Here is a 17,674-nt window from a genome sequence, read left to right as displayed (position 1 = left end):
AGCATCTTCTATAAATTAATAACCATTCACTTACACTGTGGCAAATGAGGTCTCTTTTTTCAGTCTGCAGGATGGAAGTCATTGGCAGCATACTTGTTAACACTGCTTTTCCACAATGCTGCAATTTCAGAGCAAAGGCATGTTTTTTTCCACCAGTTCATTCACACCAAACAATTTTTGTGCAACAGAAGAACACCACGAGATGGCACCCTATTTCTTTATTTTCTCCAACTCTCAGAATGCATTTTTCAAAGAGAATCTTCTTTCTGTGCTATTTTACATGCAAATATTTTGCATTTAACTGCCTTCTTGGGCACTCCCAAATACAAACATTAAATATGACAGCTCAAACAAAACCATTTGACATTCCCAATGTTCAAAGAGCATTTGAAACTAAAGCTGTTATACCTACCAGAACTGAAACAAGCAGAGGGCAAAAAATGAGACTGTACATCAGCAATGCACTGAGATATATGTAAACTGAATTTTATAAGAAAAAACATGACACATTTCAACCCAGCTACAAGTACTCGACATGTTTAAACACTAGTTTCTAAATACTGCATTCAACGCACAAAATGTCTCACTTCTGCATCAATTTAAAGGCAACAACAGCCTCAAACAACAGCCTCTCAAACAGCATTCCTTGAAGCAGCAGCATTTATTTCTGTTCTGTTTGGTAAAACCTTGCAATTGCTCAGATCAGGGTTTCCTAGTTGGAAGGTCTAATTCATCAATCCATCCCAACAGAGAGTGTATTCATCAGTTATAGGATATGCCTCTCTCCATTGCCCACGTAAATTTATGACTTAAGTTCAAATATAAATCCACTCTCAGGTGCCAACTGAATCATAAATTAAGTCAAATTTTAAAACCTTGTAGTCGAGTTTGATAATGCAGTTGGCTCACCGCTTTGTTTCCATAACTAACTCAGGAAGTTACATAAGGGATCTCACCCCTGCCGCTCTTTCTGTTAGGGCTTCCAGTAGCATTAGAGTTGAATCAAGTCTTTCAGAAGAGTGTATCTTCATAAACTGTGCGTATACAGAAGACTAATTAGCTTGCTTTCCTTTTCCTCCCTACACAATTTAATAAAAAAAAGATATAAAATACCAATAATAGGCACACTGTGACATTTTCTGCACTTCCGCGTGATTCCAGTAAATGGTCACCAAAGATCATCAGAACTCCAACAGATATCACTTCGCAGAGCTATAGTTGCCTTTTGCAAACTACTGAAGAACTCTTTGGACTACTTGGCACTTACTTTAGACAAATGGTCTAGTCCACATAATTTATAAAAAGTGAGCTCAACTTTCACATTTTGTCTTCCTGATTGCCCTCCAGCAAACAAACACATACAACAACTAACTGATCCCTTAGGCTAAAAGAAAACTTTTTCAGCAGTTACACATTCTAATCTGATATTGATCAAGTGTTTACCTGCTCTCTCTCAGATTTGGAACAGGATCACATGAAGTAAGGCAATGTAGAAGCTATTAATGCAACAAGCAGCTTAACAAAATACACTTAAGGTTGTTACTGCGAACAGCTAAGGAAGTCAGAATAAATGTAACACACAAATACACACAGAGTCCCTACATTTTTATTCAAAGAAATGCGTTCAAATGCAGCATTGAAAACAGAGAGTGGAATATCGACAGTTAGAGAACCTATGCTTAATTATATTATTTTTTTAATATAAACTAGCACCACTGAGTCACGAGTCACAGACTAAATTATTTCTGGATGTGTAAAAAAACCACCCCTCCAGGATTATAAAATTTCTATAGCTTCTATTAAAAACTGATTCTCAATTTGCTATTCCTAAAGAGATGAAAACAGTTTGAATACAAGTCCTCATACCTACACATTGCTCAAGTTACCCATAAAAGACAGTTTATTCTTAAGTCTCTACATCCTGATCAAGGAAAAAATGTCTAAAAGTCAGCCTTTCACAGCTCTTTACAAACTGAAGTATGAAAGATCTACTGTGTCATAAATTTACGCAGTGCAGTAGGTACAAGTCTGATCATACAAAATAAGAGCTTCCTAGCCCATAAAAATACTAAAATCAACTACAAAATTCGTAGTGTTTAGTCAAGCTGTCTCGAGCAGCCACTATATCAAATTCCAAAAACACTGATTTGTTTATAGCACGGCAGCTTGAGCATATTCATAATGGGAAAGAGCCCAACACCTCACTGTAAAACTGATTTACAATCCCAATTTCCCACTCAGACTTAGTGGTAATGTTAGTGTTTACTATCTATTTTAATATAACAAGACTACTACATATTTGTAGATTGTGTTTGTACTGTTCAAAGTGCTAAAAGTGCAGTCAGAGAATAGAGTTTTGCACACATTTTCCAGTACACCCTTCTCTGGCACAGGCAACATAAGTCAAGTAAGTATCTGTAGGTCTGCGGGGTCAAAAAGGCACACGCTCATTTTTACTTGCTCAGGTATAGTCAAGCACTTTAAAGCAAAGTCCTGTTCCAAAATATTAAAATGTTTTCTGAGTAGGGAGCATCCAGAATATCCAACAAGCAGATGTCTGGCTTTTTATAAATATCCTGATACATCTGCTTACATGATTATAGATGATGGTGAAAAAAGAATGCTTTGTTTTTAAACTCATGGTGTCCAAGTATTGCTCTGGAATATAGGGAAATGAAATCTGTGCTCTTTCAGTCTATCAAGGGAAGTTCAGCGTTACAGTAGCTCATGTGGTTTATCAATTCATGACAATTAACACAGACAAAACACTTCCTCAATATCTGTTCTTCTAATGGAGAACATCTACAGTTTGAATGAAAATGAAACTGAAGAATGTTCCAAGCAATATCATTTGTCAAGAAACAACAGAACTAAAATGCGCCTCAACCAGAATACAGACTTTCACCTATACAGAAGTTAACAGTTTCACTTTCCTTCCCTACAGTGGTCTTCTACGACATGCATCATAATAACTAGTGCTGTTAAAAACTGAGAACATATCCCTCTTAACAAAGCTAACAAATTTTTCTAGGGGGCACATTGGCTTGCTGGAACGTTTATAATAATCCTTGCAAAATGAGGTCTGGAATGTGACATCAGCACCATTATACAGGATGCGGATAAAGTGTTCTTTGGGTCTCTTCCCATCCTGCCACAGCTCAAAAACTAATCTGGCAGCAAATCGTGGAAATCTGGCCTCTGTTATGCCCAAGGCACTAAGAACAGGTGACAATGTGACATCATGTGCAGAGTGAAGAACAAATATTTCTTCTTTCTTGCCCTCTGCAATTCGCTGAAGCCGATTAACAGTCTGGTTGAGGAGAGGGTGAGTAGCCAACAGTGCATACAGGAAATAAAGTTTCTTTTCCTGTCTTTCTCTCTCATCCTCCAACTGATGTCTTTTGATTACTTTGAAATGTTCCATACCAATGCAGCCAGTTTTGGTACAGGGGAAACTGACATTGTGGCAAAAATAGCACAAGAGAGAATCTATTGGGTTAGAAGCTCTCAACTGCCTGGTAGGAATGCCAACAATCTTTGCCATATCCACATATATTTTCTCCAAATCATTGTTCTTCACTCGTAAACTGTACTGTCTGCGCTGTTCCTCTTCTAGGTAGTGGTTCCGCATAGGGCAGTCGCAGCTTCCAGAACAAAAAATGGTGCTCCATTGATGCCTCATGTTAATTTTTTTCCAGTCAAAATCTGGCAAAAAGGTGTAGAGCAGCGCCAGCGCGCTCTGCAGGGTTCGGCTTTTTCCTGTTGTCTCCAAGTAGAGTTGTTTTGCCGTCCAGTCACTCAGAAGCAGTTTATGTTTGTTTATATAAATTTCTCGCAATAGTTGTCCATTTCGCAAGTGCTGTACGACACCTGAAAGAGATTTTTTGCTTTTTAATTTTTTAAGAAGCTACAACATGTGATTATAATCTTCTTAGTTTTGGAGGAAAAAAAATACAGCTAGCAATCTTACTGTTAAAAGCTTTGTTAATAAAACTATGAACTTCAAAAATGAACTTCACCTATTCTTGAATACTAGAAAACCACATGGAATGAGATACTTGCTGTTCTTTCAGTATCTCTCAGATTTTAGGAGCTAAATTGAGATACAGATAGAAAAAGCTAGTTTTGGACAATTAGTTTAAAACATTAGTGGTTTAATATTGCTCTTTGGACTAGAAATATGGGACTGAATGGGTCTAACATTATTACAAAAATAGGATGGTTATCAGAGTGGATCCAGACTGCACCTGAGTCTGATTTCCAGACAGACTGTGAATGCTGTGCTCTCTGCACATTTATGGTAGCCAGAAAAGCTACCACCAGTGAGGATAATTAATACAGAGAATGTAAATGAGTGTGTAAACCAGTCACAAAACCAGCCTGGAAGTGAGGAAATTGCATCAGACTTCCTCATCTTCCTTCAGGAAGTAGAAACCTAGATTGGCTTAGATTGGAAGAGACCTTAAAGATCTAGTTCCAAACCTCTTGCCATGAGCACGGTTAAGTAAATTTGCTTGATAATTTTCACACTAATACTTTGGCTTGATATAGCTGGATAGGAAGAAGGCATATATCTTTCTCCTACACGAACTCCAGAATCCACCTTGCTTCTATTATCCTCCCTCAGCAGCCAACGGACAGGCACAAACCCTTGATTAACTAGAACATTTTTATAACTTGCTACAGGCAATAGTAGTCACAAACACTAGCTCAGCCACAAGCTGTGTGCAGTGATGAATCCAGTTTCACATGCAACCTGCTGCATCAGTAAGAGTCCTTGGTAGTCTGGCAAGAACCTTCCTGAGATCACTTTACAAGACTTGACACTGTTGCCTAACACAACTATATTTTCTGAGGAGGCATAAGAACATGAGGATTTGACAGAATTTTTGGAATCAAAAATATAGCAAATTCCCTTAAGGACAATTGGTGAAAAGGAAATGGCAGTAACCCCCAAAATCTTTAGAACTAATTTCTCTCTCTCTCTAGTCAGTCTCTCAACCTGCTGACTACTCAGATCCACTGTATTTCACTCCTTCAGTCACTGGTATTTCGAAAAAAAAGTGTAAGTTAAAAGCAAGGTGTAGGATGAAATTCAAAGGGTCAGTGTTAAAAGTGATGCTCTAGACGCACTCAAACAGTATCATTAGTGCAACTTTTCAAATTAATAAAATGAACATTGAAGAGAAAATTAAGCCTTTTCACAACCACATTTTCACAGTGTGCAAGCAACACTGCAGCATGTTTGTGGACAAGCACGTTTTATTTTTGAAGCACTGATAGGAATATAAGCGGAAAAAGAATGGCACCATACTAATACACTGACTTTGACTTCAACTTCAGTTCAGCTGGTTAATCTGACCAAGAAATAGAAACAACTCCAAGAGCTATGGAACTTCTGAAAAACTGTTTCTTACATTTTTCTCTCTCCTTACCTTTAGTTCCCCTCATTATTTTCTGTTGCTTGTTGACAGCCCTTTTATTACCGCTTTGATCCAGCACTGTCTCCAGCTTCCCTCTCCAAGCCTAAATCCTTTGTCTCTTTCTAATACTCCCCAGTGTCCCAGCACCACAATACTCCAAGCTGTCCAAATACCTCCCTTCTACATACTCATATATCCCTGACAGCAGCACTTTCAGTTACTTCCCATCTCCCCTGCTCTTCTGGAATATATAAACTACAAATTCACTAGAAAAGCTTACAGCCTCTCTCAGTGGCAGTAATGATGAAGTCTCAAAACTTTTTGTTTGTTTAGAATTTAATTGCTGGTATTTCTACATGTTCTCCCAATAACTAGCTCAACAGAAGTGATAGGTAAGAAATCAAGCTGTAGTGCCTGTGGTGAAAATATCCATAAACAAAGAGTGAATCCATACCTACCAGCCCAGTTGTTCTAATTTGTTAAAGTTATAAGAGATGCCAAGGGTGACTGACTTCTAACAGAATGCAGGCAGGTTACAGAATAATGCTCTGTTTCTTGGACTGCTACCACTTTTGTAGTAAAGTTTAATACTTGACTCCTATCCTAGCAAAACCTACCTATAACCAATATTAAGATTTTCCCAAAAAAAGCATTTATTTCAATACAAAGAAAAATAGAGCATATGTTTTCAAGCAGATTGCGTTAAGAGAGCAGAGGACAATGAAAAGCTGCTCTGGAAACTTACCGGTCTGTGTAAGCTCTCCCATTTCACAAAGAGAATGACTAGGGTAACGAGGCAGACTGCTTAGGGTACCATCCATTTGGGCTGCAGATCCTTTGGACATGTGTTTAATGAAAGCTTCCAGCTGAGGATGAGAAGGTTTCCTAGAGAGGCAAAACAAAATGTGAAAATTTCCAAAAATATACAGAAAAATAGCTCAAGAAAGTCAAATATTCTGTGAGCTCAAAAATTTCATGGTGACATGTTACTTCCTACTGACAGCATCTGCTCTTACTCAAGATTTCTGCAGGCATGCAAAAGAAATCTTACTTATTTAATACCAAAGAGCTACAGAGAGACTGATGTCTTAGCATGTTAAAATTATGACATCTTTCAGAAAATAATTTCCAAGGGGTTTTTGGTTGGTTTTTGTTGTTTTTTTTTGTTTATTGTTTTAATGCAATGGTGCTGTTGTGATTTTTTATTTTTTAAATTAAATCCTTTCAAAAAAGAACAAATCTCTCTAACTTCTGAAGTCCTACTGCACTTTAACAACACTGTCAAAGGCACTAAGATTCTAAAAGGGATCAGCTAACCAGTATGTTAGGTAGAGATCTTGCAGGAATTCTGAAGTGCTATAATGTACAATGCTGTCTACAGCCTTAGACTTTACTGAAAACTTCCTCAGGCTGCAAATCAAATAGCACAGGTAGCATATGGCATCTGCAAAGCAGTACCCAACAGCTCCACTGAAATCAGAGCCCGCTGTTTTTGGTACTGTACTATTTCTCAGCAAGAAAGAGTCCAGCACTGCCAGACACCTTACACAGATAAGACTAAAGCAAACTGCACTGTGTCCTAGGTTACGGAAAAAAGTTTTTAAACAGTACTTAATATAGCTAATTCATGCAGGCTCTACAGTTGAGAAAACTTTAGAAAAAAGCCAGAGATTATACACAGAGATGAATCTGAGGAAACATCGATACAAAATTGTCTATTTTATTCAACCCTGATGAATGCATACTATTTCAAAAGCAATAAATAAATGGCCCACATGATCAGGCTGCATTCTACAAGTGTAACTAAGTCCTAATTGCAGATGTGAATATCATTACACCAATGGCAATAAAAAAATTAAAATCAAAATACAGTGCGAATCATCTTGCACGATGAAGCACTACTATATCTAGCACCTTTCCTCTATTGTCAAAATTGTCTCTGAGCAAAGCACAGCTTAGGCAGAAACACCGCTCTACACAGACTAATCACATGACAACTCATTTCTGCATTGTTCCACAAACACAGTATTGCTAAAAGAATGTTAGGAGAAAAACAAGTATTTGCCCCTTTGAAAATGCTTCCTTCACACCATACAAGATACAGACCTCTAATTCTGGAATTGCTGGGGTCTTTGCTAATTTGACACTTCAGCAATGACCCAAGGAACCTGGGAACACAAACCAAGAAATCTCTGTACCTTTGCAAGTGCCCCGGAGAAGCATGGTGTGTAATTACCACAACACTCCTGGCGGTACAATGCAGCAACATGACCACTTTGCCCTTTTCGTGCACATACAGAGATTCATGACAAAAAGCTGGCTAGCCCAGCCCAAGATGATAGAGGTTTGGAGGAATGGACTATTGCAGAGCTCCATAGTCATTCCTGGGGAAAACTGGATTTCTTTTCCTCCAAATTTGAGTTTACTGATTTTAACGTGTAAGTAATAATAACTGACTGTAAATACCCCCACGACGCAAGGAAAGAATACAAATGGAAAAAAGATATAAGCACAAAAGTCAGGGTTAACTCATTGAAACAGAATTTGAGTCAATGAATGTTTAGACTCAGTTCATTGTTGTATGGATGTGCTGAAAGTAACATATACTAAAAAAGTCCCCAAACAATGCAATTGAAAGGGATTTAAACTGTTAAAACAAACAGCAAAAAAAACCTGACCAAACTTCCACAACAGAACTTTACATAAGTACTATTTCCCTTCTTAAACAACAACACTTAATTTGATAAATAATTTGAAAACCCATGGCTTAAGTCCCCAGGGAGCACTACATAAGACTGCACTTTAAGGCTAGCTTTTAAACATTTTATTTTTCACCTCCATAAAATATCTGTGTTATCACAAGGAGCTATGCATAGACACCTCTTTACTTTTGTGCAGAACTAAATCAAAAACTGTTCAGCAACCTATTTTTGCCCCAGATGGTTGTCATTCTAATGGGACTTCCAGCCTAAACAGTGATCTATTTTGTGGATGTTCCTCATAATAAAACTATTTAAAAATAAAACTGAAAAAAGATATGTTTCATCAGAGAACTCTTTCAGAAGTCTGAGCTTAATATTTGTTGTTAGAGTTCAGACTTTGCTAGAATAATATATTGCTTTGATACAAAACCCCAAGATCTAAAAAAGCTGCCTTAATTACAGACAGAAACCACAAGAGGGAGCAACAGAACTGCTAACGTATCAATAAGTGTCTGGAATCAAAATTTACCAGGACAAAGATTTTCATGCTTACACAGAAGTACCAACAGAGAAACTCTCTTAAATGAGATAGCACTTATAGCATAGCTATGCTTGCAGCATGTATGCACAGGAGATCTCATATGAAACACCCTTTTATCCAATACAAAAGTAGGTCTTTGAAATTACATTGTCACATCACTTTATGGAACTACACGAGTATTTTACTTCAGGGTAAAGAAAAAGATAAGTAAAAAGAAAAAGACAACCAACAAATGTGCAAACTTCTTGGGAAGAAAATGTTACTATACATTACAGTACAACTGCCAATAAGTGTTAAACAAGCAAAATGAGAGAAAAAATGTTCAAAAGGTTTTTTTTTTTTAACTTCAAATGAAAAAAGTCAATTTATATTTTAAACCCACAGCTGCTTCTGTATGTTATAATTTTAACATCTCAAAGATGAATATTTGAGAAGCAGAGGCACGTAAAAGGTTTTCTTTTTGAAATTAGTTGATACTTTCTGTTGCACCATTACACAATATAGAGCTTAATCCAGCTCCAGATGTGAATTTCAAAACAATTTCTTGCACACTTTGCTATTTTCACAGCCCAGTAGCGCTAAATGGAAAAGCTGAGAAAATTAAATGAAAGTCATAAGCAAATAACTTTCTAAGCTTATTACAGATGTCGCAGGCTGAACTACCAATTTTCTACACTTTGCACATCAGAAAGCTCTAAACATGAACAAAACGTCAGCCATAATTTTCCTTAAATCTTGTTTACTAATTAGCAAGTCCTGCAAACACATGCATCAGAAAGTTAAAAAAAAAGCCATTCAGTTTCTTTTGCTGCATCCTATTGGAACCAAACCCGTACCGGAGAAGCAGTCAACAATTGCCTGATAAGATGCACATTTCAGTGTATTCATTTATCTTTTCACCTATGTATGCATGTAACTGTAAGTTACTTCAGATTTTAAAGAAAGCACAAGTTAAGCACCTCCTTGCAGAAGCACACTAAACATGACTGTAAGACATATTTTGAACATATAATACAAGCTTACTACTTGCTACATATATCTCGAGGGGAGGGGATCAGACAACAGAAAAGCCATTCTGCCTGAAGGGGACAGACATCTCAGGATATAACACACTTCTGTACCCAATGTAATTCTCACACATGCAATACAATTGTGAATATACCGGCATACCAACTCCATACAACTGAGCAAACAAATTTTGCTTTTAAGTAAAGTAAGTTTTTGGTTGGTGTTATATGCTTGTTTGTTTTACAGCACTACTCCAGCTACTAGCTAACAAACGATTGCCTTCCCCACCCCAAGATTTCTCTTATTTAGAATATGAATCCTCCTGTTGAATTGGCCAATTTACAGATGCCGCAGGAGATGGAGTATCTAGGCAACACAGCTAAGACTGCTGGGACTGCTGGAGCTGGAAGCAAAGAAAATTACTCATTTGTATAGTTGAGAAGACCAAAATATCCTTAAAATTGCATTTCCACTGAAGTCAGCAGAAAAAAAGTGGAATAAAAAGACATCTACTGTAATTTGCTGGACATTATGAATTTATTATTATGTATTTAGGAATGTATTAACGTAATAAATGTTTTGAATTTTGTTAGAATGGGGAATGGCATATTATTTAACATCACTAGCAATATCCATGCTTTTTTCTAATTTTGAACATTTATTTCCCATTTTTCAAAACTATTAAATGCCTTTTAATTACTTTATTGTTGCAAAATACTTTTTTTTTTTTTACCTGTAACATAAATGTGAAGCTTCTTTTTGCTTGAATAATACATTCAACATAGGACATTTTTGTTATTTTCAAGTACACATTGGGATAATAGATCCCAGATTTAATAGCGTAGTTTCCATGCAGTAGTATTAATATGGACCAACATTTAAATTGCTTGTTCAATATTTAAATATTTTATAAAGGTCTTAGCAAGCTTTAAGGAGATGTCATATTCCAGCATTATCACTAACTGTTACTAGTGTCCATAGAAAGAAAATCATACTGCACAGCTATCTGAACTATACGTTTATTTCTGCCAGCAACAGAGCTGACATCTCTCAATAAGAAATTCCTTTTTCCTTTACAGGTTCAGATACTAAAGCAGAAATAATTTCTTTTTTTGCTGAGAAGCAAACATTAATTTGTTGGTTGTTCTGAATTAGCACAGCAAAGTCAGAAATAGAGTACCACAGTGAGCATGTGCACATGACACCTCAGAAAGTCTGCTAAGGGATTTCGGGCAACTTTCCATAATGGCACAATACTGTCTCAGAAACATGCATGAAAATATATATATATATTGCATCTATTATATACATTCAGAGGTATGAAAACAGAACTCATGCAGCTCAACATTAGGTTCACACATACTACATAGCAAAGCCTCATTTCTTGCATAGCAGCCAAGAAATTTTGTTAAAGGACATTTTTGCCTACTTGTCCCCATTCAAGACTTCAGTGTTATTATCTAGGAGCTGCTAGGGGAGACAGTGAGAGGCTTTCCACTCCTAGATAAAGTGTCTCTCAGACTGAGTGCATGGAAGCCTCTTTTGGTAGAACTAGCTCTCTGAGCTCAGTACCTTTGCTTAATAAATATTTTAAAATATAAGACACAGCATGAAGACAACTGTCTAATATTCCATCATCCCTGCCAGACTGGAGAGTTAATTCAATGACAAAGAAGAAAACAGTCCAAGTTTCTCAGGACTATTTGTCTCAGGACCACTAAGAAAAATATTGCCATTAATTTGTCTTGCCTATTTGTGAAACATTTTCTTTCCCTGTGATTCGTTAACATTCTTTCCAACCAAAACTATTTGAACACTGAACCAACTGGAGCTTTATTTCTACTATGTATACTGTAAAATGAAGCACCTTGGTGAGTTTGTTTGTTTTTTTAGAGATGACATTCAAAAAACACAGCATTCAATCTGTCCTGAATAGTCCTTTGAATCACATACAAATTTAAGACTACATATTCATGAAAATTACAAGGTTAATCTAATTAAAATGAAGTATATTTAAGAAATGGATGTGGAAAGACACTGCATTGATAAGACTATCTGCAGCTACAGTTTATTTACTTTTTAATAATTTCCAGATTTATAAAAATTCAAGAGAAGCATAAATAACATAGCTTCACCACCACGAGATGCCACAGAGACATAAAATACGTTGGTCAAGGATTATGATTACAAGAGAAATAGCAATAAAAGAAAGACTAATTATTGAGACCAATTAACAAGCATCTACTTATTTAAAAGTTAAAACTTGATAGTTAATCAAACAGAAAATTACTAGTTGGCAGGTATAGATGCTTAGCAAAACTATTCTTCTTACCTCCATTATGCACTGTGCTGCTCTCTCACAGCAGTGCACTCTGGAGTTCTGCAGGAGATCTTTATGCCTCAGCAAAGAACTCATGGAAGTGGACATGAATACGACTGAGATGGATTTCCCCCCCAAACCCTATTTAACTATGCAAATGTAACTTTTGTTAGCAAATGCAGAATTTGCAAAAGCCAAGAGGACCAAGCTTCTGAGAGGAGCTGCAGAAACCTCAGTGTGTCCCTGGCTAAGCAAACGCAGCCATGCCATGCACATGTCAACCTTCAGACAAACGAATATTTTTCTGTAATCCTATCACACAGATACCATCTCTTAACCACACCAAAGGCAAATTATTTATTGTTCCAAACAATTTTTTTCTGTAAAGTTCAAGTCACCAAAATAAGTGTTAGGTGAAAGGGCTATACTGTTTCCTCTTCTGAATGCAAGCAAACAGAAGAGACACTAAACAACAATGTATTACAGTTGTCTTACAGAAGAGCTCCTTAAGACAGCATTAGTACTTCTGGAGCGTATTTATTCATGAAAGTCTTGTGGTTTGTACATTCTTAAACTCTCTCTCAATTTCTATTCTGAGTCTTCAGTGAAGTCAGAAGAGACCCTGAGACCTTTCTTCACCTAACTGTGGTCTGGCTTATGCCGTAACCTCACTACAAGTAAAATCCACACCCCTCCTTTAGCTCACAATACACTGCTTGCCTCAACCACACTTTTTCAATTTTCTGGCAACCAAACCTAAAATTCTTCATATTGAACCTAAAATTCAGGTACTTGTTGCAAAGCTTTTTATGATTAACACCAGCAGCTCTCAGAGTGCCTTGAAACATACGTCCATTAACCAAGAGTGCTATTAACTTATAACAGTCTTCTGAAATCATTTTCAGCATTTTCTAAAAAGCATTTCTTCTCCCTCTCGGATAAAAATTCAAAAGACGACACATTGCATATGTGTTACTTCTGACACTTGACATATAAGGTACAAAGGGAAGAGAAGTGGGTGGTTAATTTATTCTCCCAAAAAGCAAACACTACAATGAACAGATTCTCACTAACACCATTCAATTAATTTTCCTGGGGACAAAAGTATATGTATTATTCAGTTCCCCTTGGAAATTTGCATCCAGAACAATGGAAATAATAATATTAATTTGAGCCTTGGATGAAAGAAATCTCCAAAGCATTTAATCCATTTGGTTATATTCATTCCACACTTAGACGTCACAATCCATAATTCACAAAACCCAAGTGTGACCTCAAGGCTATTCTGCATATCCATTAGAAGTCCAAGGGGCTGTAGCATTATCTGCTTAATGAATTCCATCAGCTGAATGCCAAGTCAAATAAAGAACAGACTGAGTATGAGCAGCATACTTATCTGAAACTAATGTCCAGAAAGCTTAAACAAGCCAGACTTTTAATCAGACATCTCAACTTAATTACACAGCATAAAGAAACCTTCAGTTCAAAGGTAGCGATTATATACCTTGCAATACTCTCTAAATAGGTACATTTGCAATCAAGTACCAAATTTACATCATAAAGGAATGGCCTGAAAGCCGAACACAGCAAATAGATTCCTGATGTTAAAATAATAAATATTCCATTCAAAACAATGATAGAAACATTAACAATTCTAGCTTTATTCAGAAATGTCAGCTGTAACACATCAGGTCACAATGGTACAGAGCCAACTCCTTTAATCTGCTGCCCTTCCAAAGTCAGCCAGGAGATCCATAAACTTTGTACTCAAGAAACCAATTGTTTTTGTTCTTCATTCATGTGATGATGAATGCTAGTGGATATATCATTTGTAAATTGATCTTCCAATGCTTCATAAATTGGTAACAGCCAGGGGTGTCTAAACTACTGGCCTCACAGCCTGATGTTATGTCCTCTTAACTACATGACTTGGTGACTCCATTGGCAGTGTCAAAAAATGCACTCCTTGCTTTTTAGGGACAGTTTTCCTCATTTCACAGCCTTCACATTGTATTCCTTGCCTGAAACCATAGAAATACCTATAAAAGCTTTTCTAATAAATACAAAACTGAGGTCTTACGTGGCACTGTAATACTGAGAAATACAGCAACTCATCCAACATTGTCACTTGCGGTTAACATCTTTGCAACAGAGATTTCTCACATTCTAACGTGACATATCAAGTAAGCACAGAGTATCAGATCTGTAAGAACTCCAGCAGGAATCTGTATCACACTTCTTTACTTGGTGTATTATTCTGAATAGAATCTCACCTCTTTGAGGATGGTCATTAAAAATATTATTACAGCTATTAGCAAAACGTTCCTTCTTCATCTTGTTAAAGAAATTAATAGGCCACACAACTCCATGGCAGAGATATCTCAAGTTTGGCCTCCTGTCTGCAGTCTGTGTTGCATTCCAAATGTAAGACAAGTAGTTAGCTTACAGTGGGTGCAGAACACTGTTAGGGTTGGATACCTCCCAAAATAATTGAAATTTCTCTTGGAAGACATTAGAGAAGACCAGAGAATGCCATTTCTGGACAGAACAAACACTTTCGCAGAAGCTGCAGTATGAATATAGAAGAAGTCAACATGAAAGTAGATGAAAGGTTTTTACTTAATGCAATTTTTAAAAAAGTCCCATGCCAGTGGAACATTTATAACTTTTTCAATAGAGTTCAAAAAGATATTTAGGTTTGTGTTCATGATAGGTATTGCCAAAGAAATGCAGTACCCTTTCAAATATTTGGTTTTTCTCAATTTTTTATTTTGATACATGCATCAATCAGCTAAGATATGAATACACACATACAATCTAAACACAGTGAAATTAGAAGCTGTTGTCTTCTAAATTCCAGTGCCATGTTCCCTAAAAAAAAAAAGCAGATTCCTTTCATCTATTTTTCCATCCCATTTTACTCTTTTAAATAAAAGCATATATATATATGGAATATTGTATATGATTAAGAACAAACAAAGCCTATTAACTTTTAAGATTTTTTTCTTAAAACAAGCCCAGATCTTGAAAAGATTTAATTTTGCTGGTACTTCCATGTGTGTGCACAGATGGGTTAAAACTGTTCATGCTTTCAAACTTTTGTAGGGTCACCCACTGCCATAACTGTGGCTTGGACAAAGATACAGTTATTTTTCAATTACTTTTCCCAGAAAAACATCAGAACACAGGCTACAACTGAAGACAACATTGCAAGTCTTACAAGTTTCAGGACATCAATCACAAGGGCAATTTATTTTATCTTTACCTGTATAAAGATAAAAATCATAAATGCTCCTGATGACAGCAAGCTACTAAAATTCTAAGGAACATGGCTTATGAATCTATCAAAACAAGAAACACACATTTGGTGTATCTGATACCCAGAAATGCATTTTCAGCATGCCATTACATTTTTGGTATGACAGAGTAAAGCCACTCCTGAACAATTCTACACCAGAAAAGCAAAAATGTTATATCTCTTTAAAGAAAGGGATTGCCCACTATTCTGGAAAAAAAGGCATTTATGGTATATCAGCACCATTTTGTATACAAGTAGATCAGGAAGCCTATTAAGCCCCTTCCCTTTGTAATGCATGCAGGTACACAAAATAGATGCAACTCCCAAGTCACTGAAATCACCACACTTGATGCTGTTGTGTGGGTAAAGATATAAAGGTGCCAAGAGATTTTGCTAACATATCTGATTATATTTTTCTTTTTACTGTGAGCATTCAGTAGGTTTACTGCAAAGTCCTCTACTGGGGTGAAAAAACAAATCAAAATACCACATATCCTATTTTAAGAAAGAGAAAAACATGTGTAACCACACAAGCTAAGACAAACGTTGGTAACTTGAATAACTCTACCTATTTCTACTGCTCTGCAATATAATTCATGTTTTCCAAACAAACTCTAAACAGGAAAGAATGGTTCTTCCAGAAGAGGAGAAGCAATTCAGGCCATATTTACAGCTGAAATCGACTCAGATATCAAGACAAGCATCAACAAGCTAGGAAGACATGACGCTAGACAAGCACAATACCAAAACAGACAGGTAAATGACACTTAAATGACATACACAAATATCTGACAGTTTTCAACAGTGTGTGGTAACTACAGTATACATGTAGTTTTCAAACAGCAAATAGTGTACTTTCTTTAGCTTGTATTTTAATAATTAAATGCATAACACTCCTCCCATGCCCCGAGAATTTTGAGACAAACCACTAATTTAAGGGAAATCTCTGACAAATTATATCATTTCACTTTTCAGAAAACACAATTATCAATCTTCCTGTGGTAGTGACAGAGACATATTTGTGCTCACACGAAGGAAACATGGTTAACTGAAATAGAATTGATTCTCAGTCACTGCACTTACATTTTGAAAGTATTTAGAAGTGTATTTAAAGAATGGTAACTAAATAATTAAATAGCTTTTGCTTTTTTTTTTTAATGGAAACATAAAGTATTTATTCTGGTCTGAACAGGTAACAGTTAACAGTTCCTGTTTCATAGGATATACTGTACACCAGTCATACAGCTTTTTTTTCACCCATCTCCTTCAGTGCACCATAATACAACAACATCAGGAGCCACACCATACTTTAAGCTGCGTAAATTGTTTCATAAAGAGGAATAAAGTAACTATAAAGCAAAACATGCATGAAGTAATGGTAAAAGTAAAAAAATTTTACCTGTTAGGCAGCAACGTACAGTCAATGTCAGGTCTTTTTGTCTTGGGAATGGCATATAATGGATATCTATCTCCATGTCGAATCAATACTTGAACTGACACTAACTTAAAGTAATGGGGTGCATAACCTATAGTGAAAAAAAGAAAACGTAAGAAGTGAATGTTAACAAAAAAATGTGATGGAAAAAGTATATCCAAAGTTCAACAGCCATACATCACATTATTCAAGCACTGGTCTCTGCAAACACAGTAACATTACTTCACTTCTATAATGCCTCTTCCAGACCCCCTACTGTAACAAGCATCATGCAGCATGCTTAATTCAGAGTTTATTGATATATTAGCTTGTGATTTTATATTTATTAGTGGAATAGGTACATGAGGGAATTAATTCAAACTAACTGCTGCAGCCACTATAAGGTAAATGTATCTTCTAGTTCACTTGCAATAAACAGTATAAAATATTAATTATCTCTAAGAGTCCCACTCTTTTAATTATAGAATTCCAGTTGAACACTGAGTGATAGCAGAACCACTTCCAAAAGAAATCAGACTGAATATAAAAGAGAGAAGAACAGTGCATTTTGATCAGTTTAACAGAATTCATCAACCAGTTGACATTCGCTGTAACCTTGCTCCAAGCAATGAAGAACCAACAATGCACAAAGTCATCATTTCCACTAATTCATCATTTGCAACCAAGAAGCTTACCTTCCATGCTGCGTTCAGCAATGGCAGGAGTATTGCAGTAAACATGAGCTTCGTAAACAGGATCTATTGCAGGAGGTTCTGTCAGCAAATCAGGCATTATTCTCTTTCGGCTCTTAGGATTCAGCCCATCTTCCTTGATAGGGTTCACTGGGATTAAATGCACTGGAAAACACAAAACATGCACAACATACCTTTAGGAGAATTTAATGACATGCCAAACTAAGGAGGAGAGAGAGAGGAGAGAGAGAGGAGAGAGAGAGGAGAGAGAGAGGA

General features: G+C 36.4%; 1 protein-coding gene across 7 annotated transcripts in view; it reads right to left on the bottom strand.

The window, feature by feature from the left end:
- The window catches only part of PXYLP1 (2-phosphoxylose phosphatase 1), a 54,371-nt gene continuing 36,900 nt past the window's right edge, over nucleotides 204-17,674 (bottom strand). For all 7 annotated transcript variants that reach the window (XM_021397186.1, XM_021397187.1, XM_021397189.1 and 4 more), the window contains 4 exons: nucleotides 17,402-17,563; nucleotides 16,692-16,818; nucleotides 6,169-6,308; nucleotides 204-3,870 (listed from right to left, as the gene is read on the bottom strand). In XM_021397186.1, coding sequence (XP_021252861.1) covers nucleotides 2,939-3,870; nucleotides 6,169-6,308; nucleotides 16,692-16,818; nucleotides 17,402-17,563 — 1,361 coding nt within the window. In that variant the 3' untranslated portion in view covers nucleotides 204-2,938. The remainder of the gene's footprint in view (nucleotides 3,871-6,168; nucleotides 6,309-16,691; nucleotides 16,819-17,401; nucleotides 17,564-17,674) is intronic.

Source organism: Numida meleagris, chromosome 4, assembly GCF_002078875.1.
Source record: "Numida meleagris isolate 19003 breed g44 Domestic line chromosome 4, NumMel1.0, whole genome shotgun sequence".
Taxonomy (NCBI): Eukaryota; Metazoa; Chordata; class Aves; order Galliformes; family Numididae; genus Numida; species Numida meleagris.
Note: the sequence above shows the minus strand (reverse complement) of the source record. Positions and strands in the feature narration are given on the sequence as shown.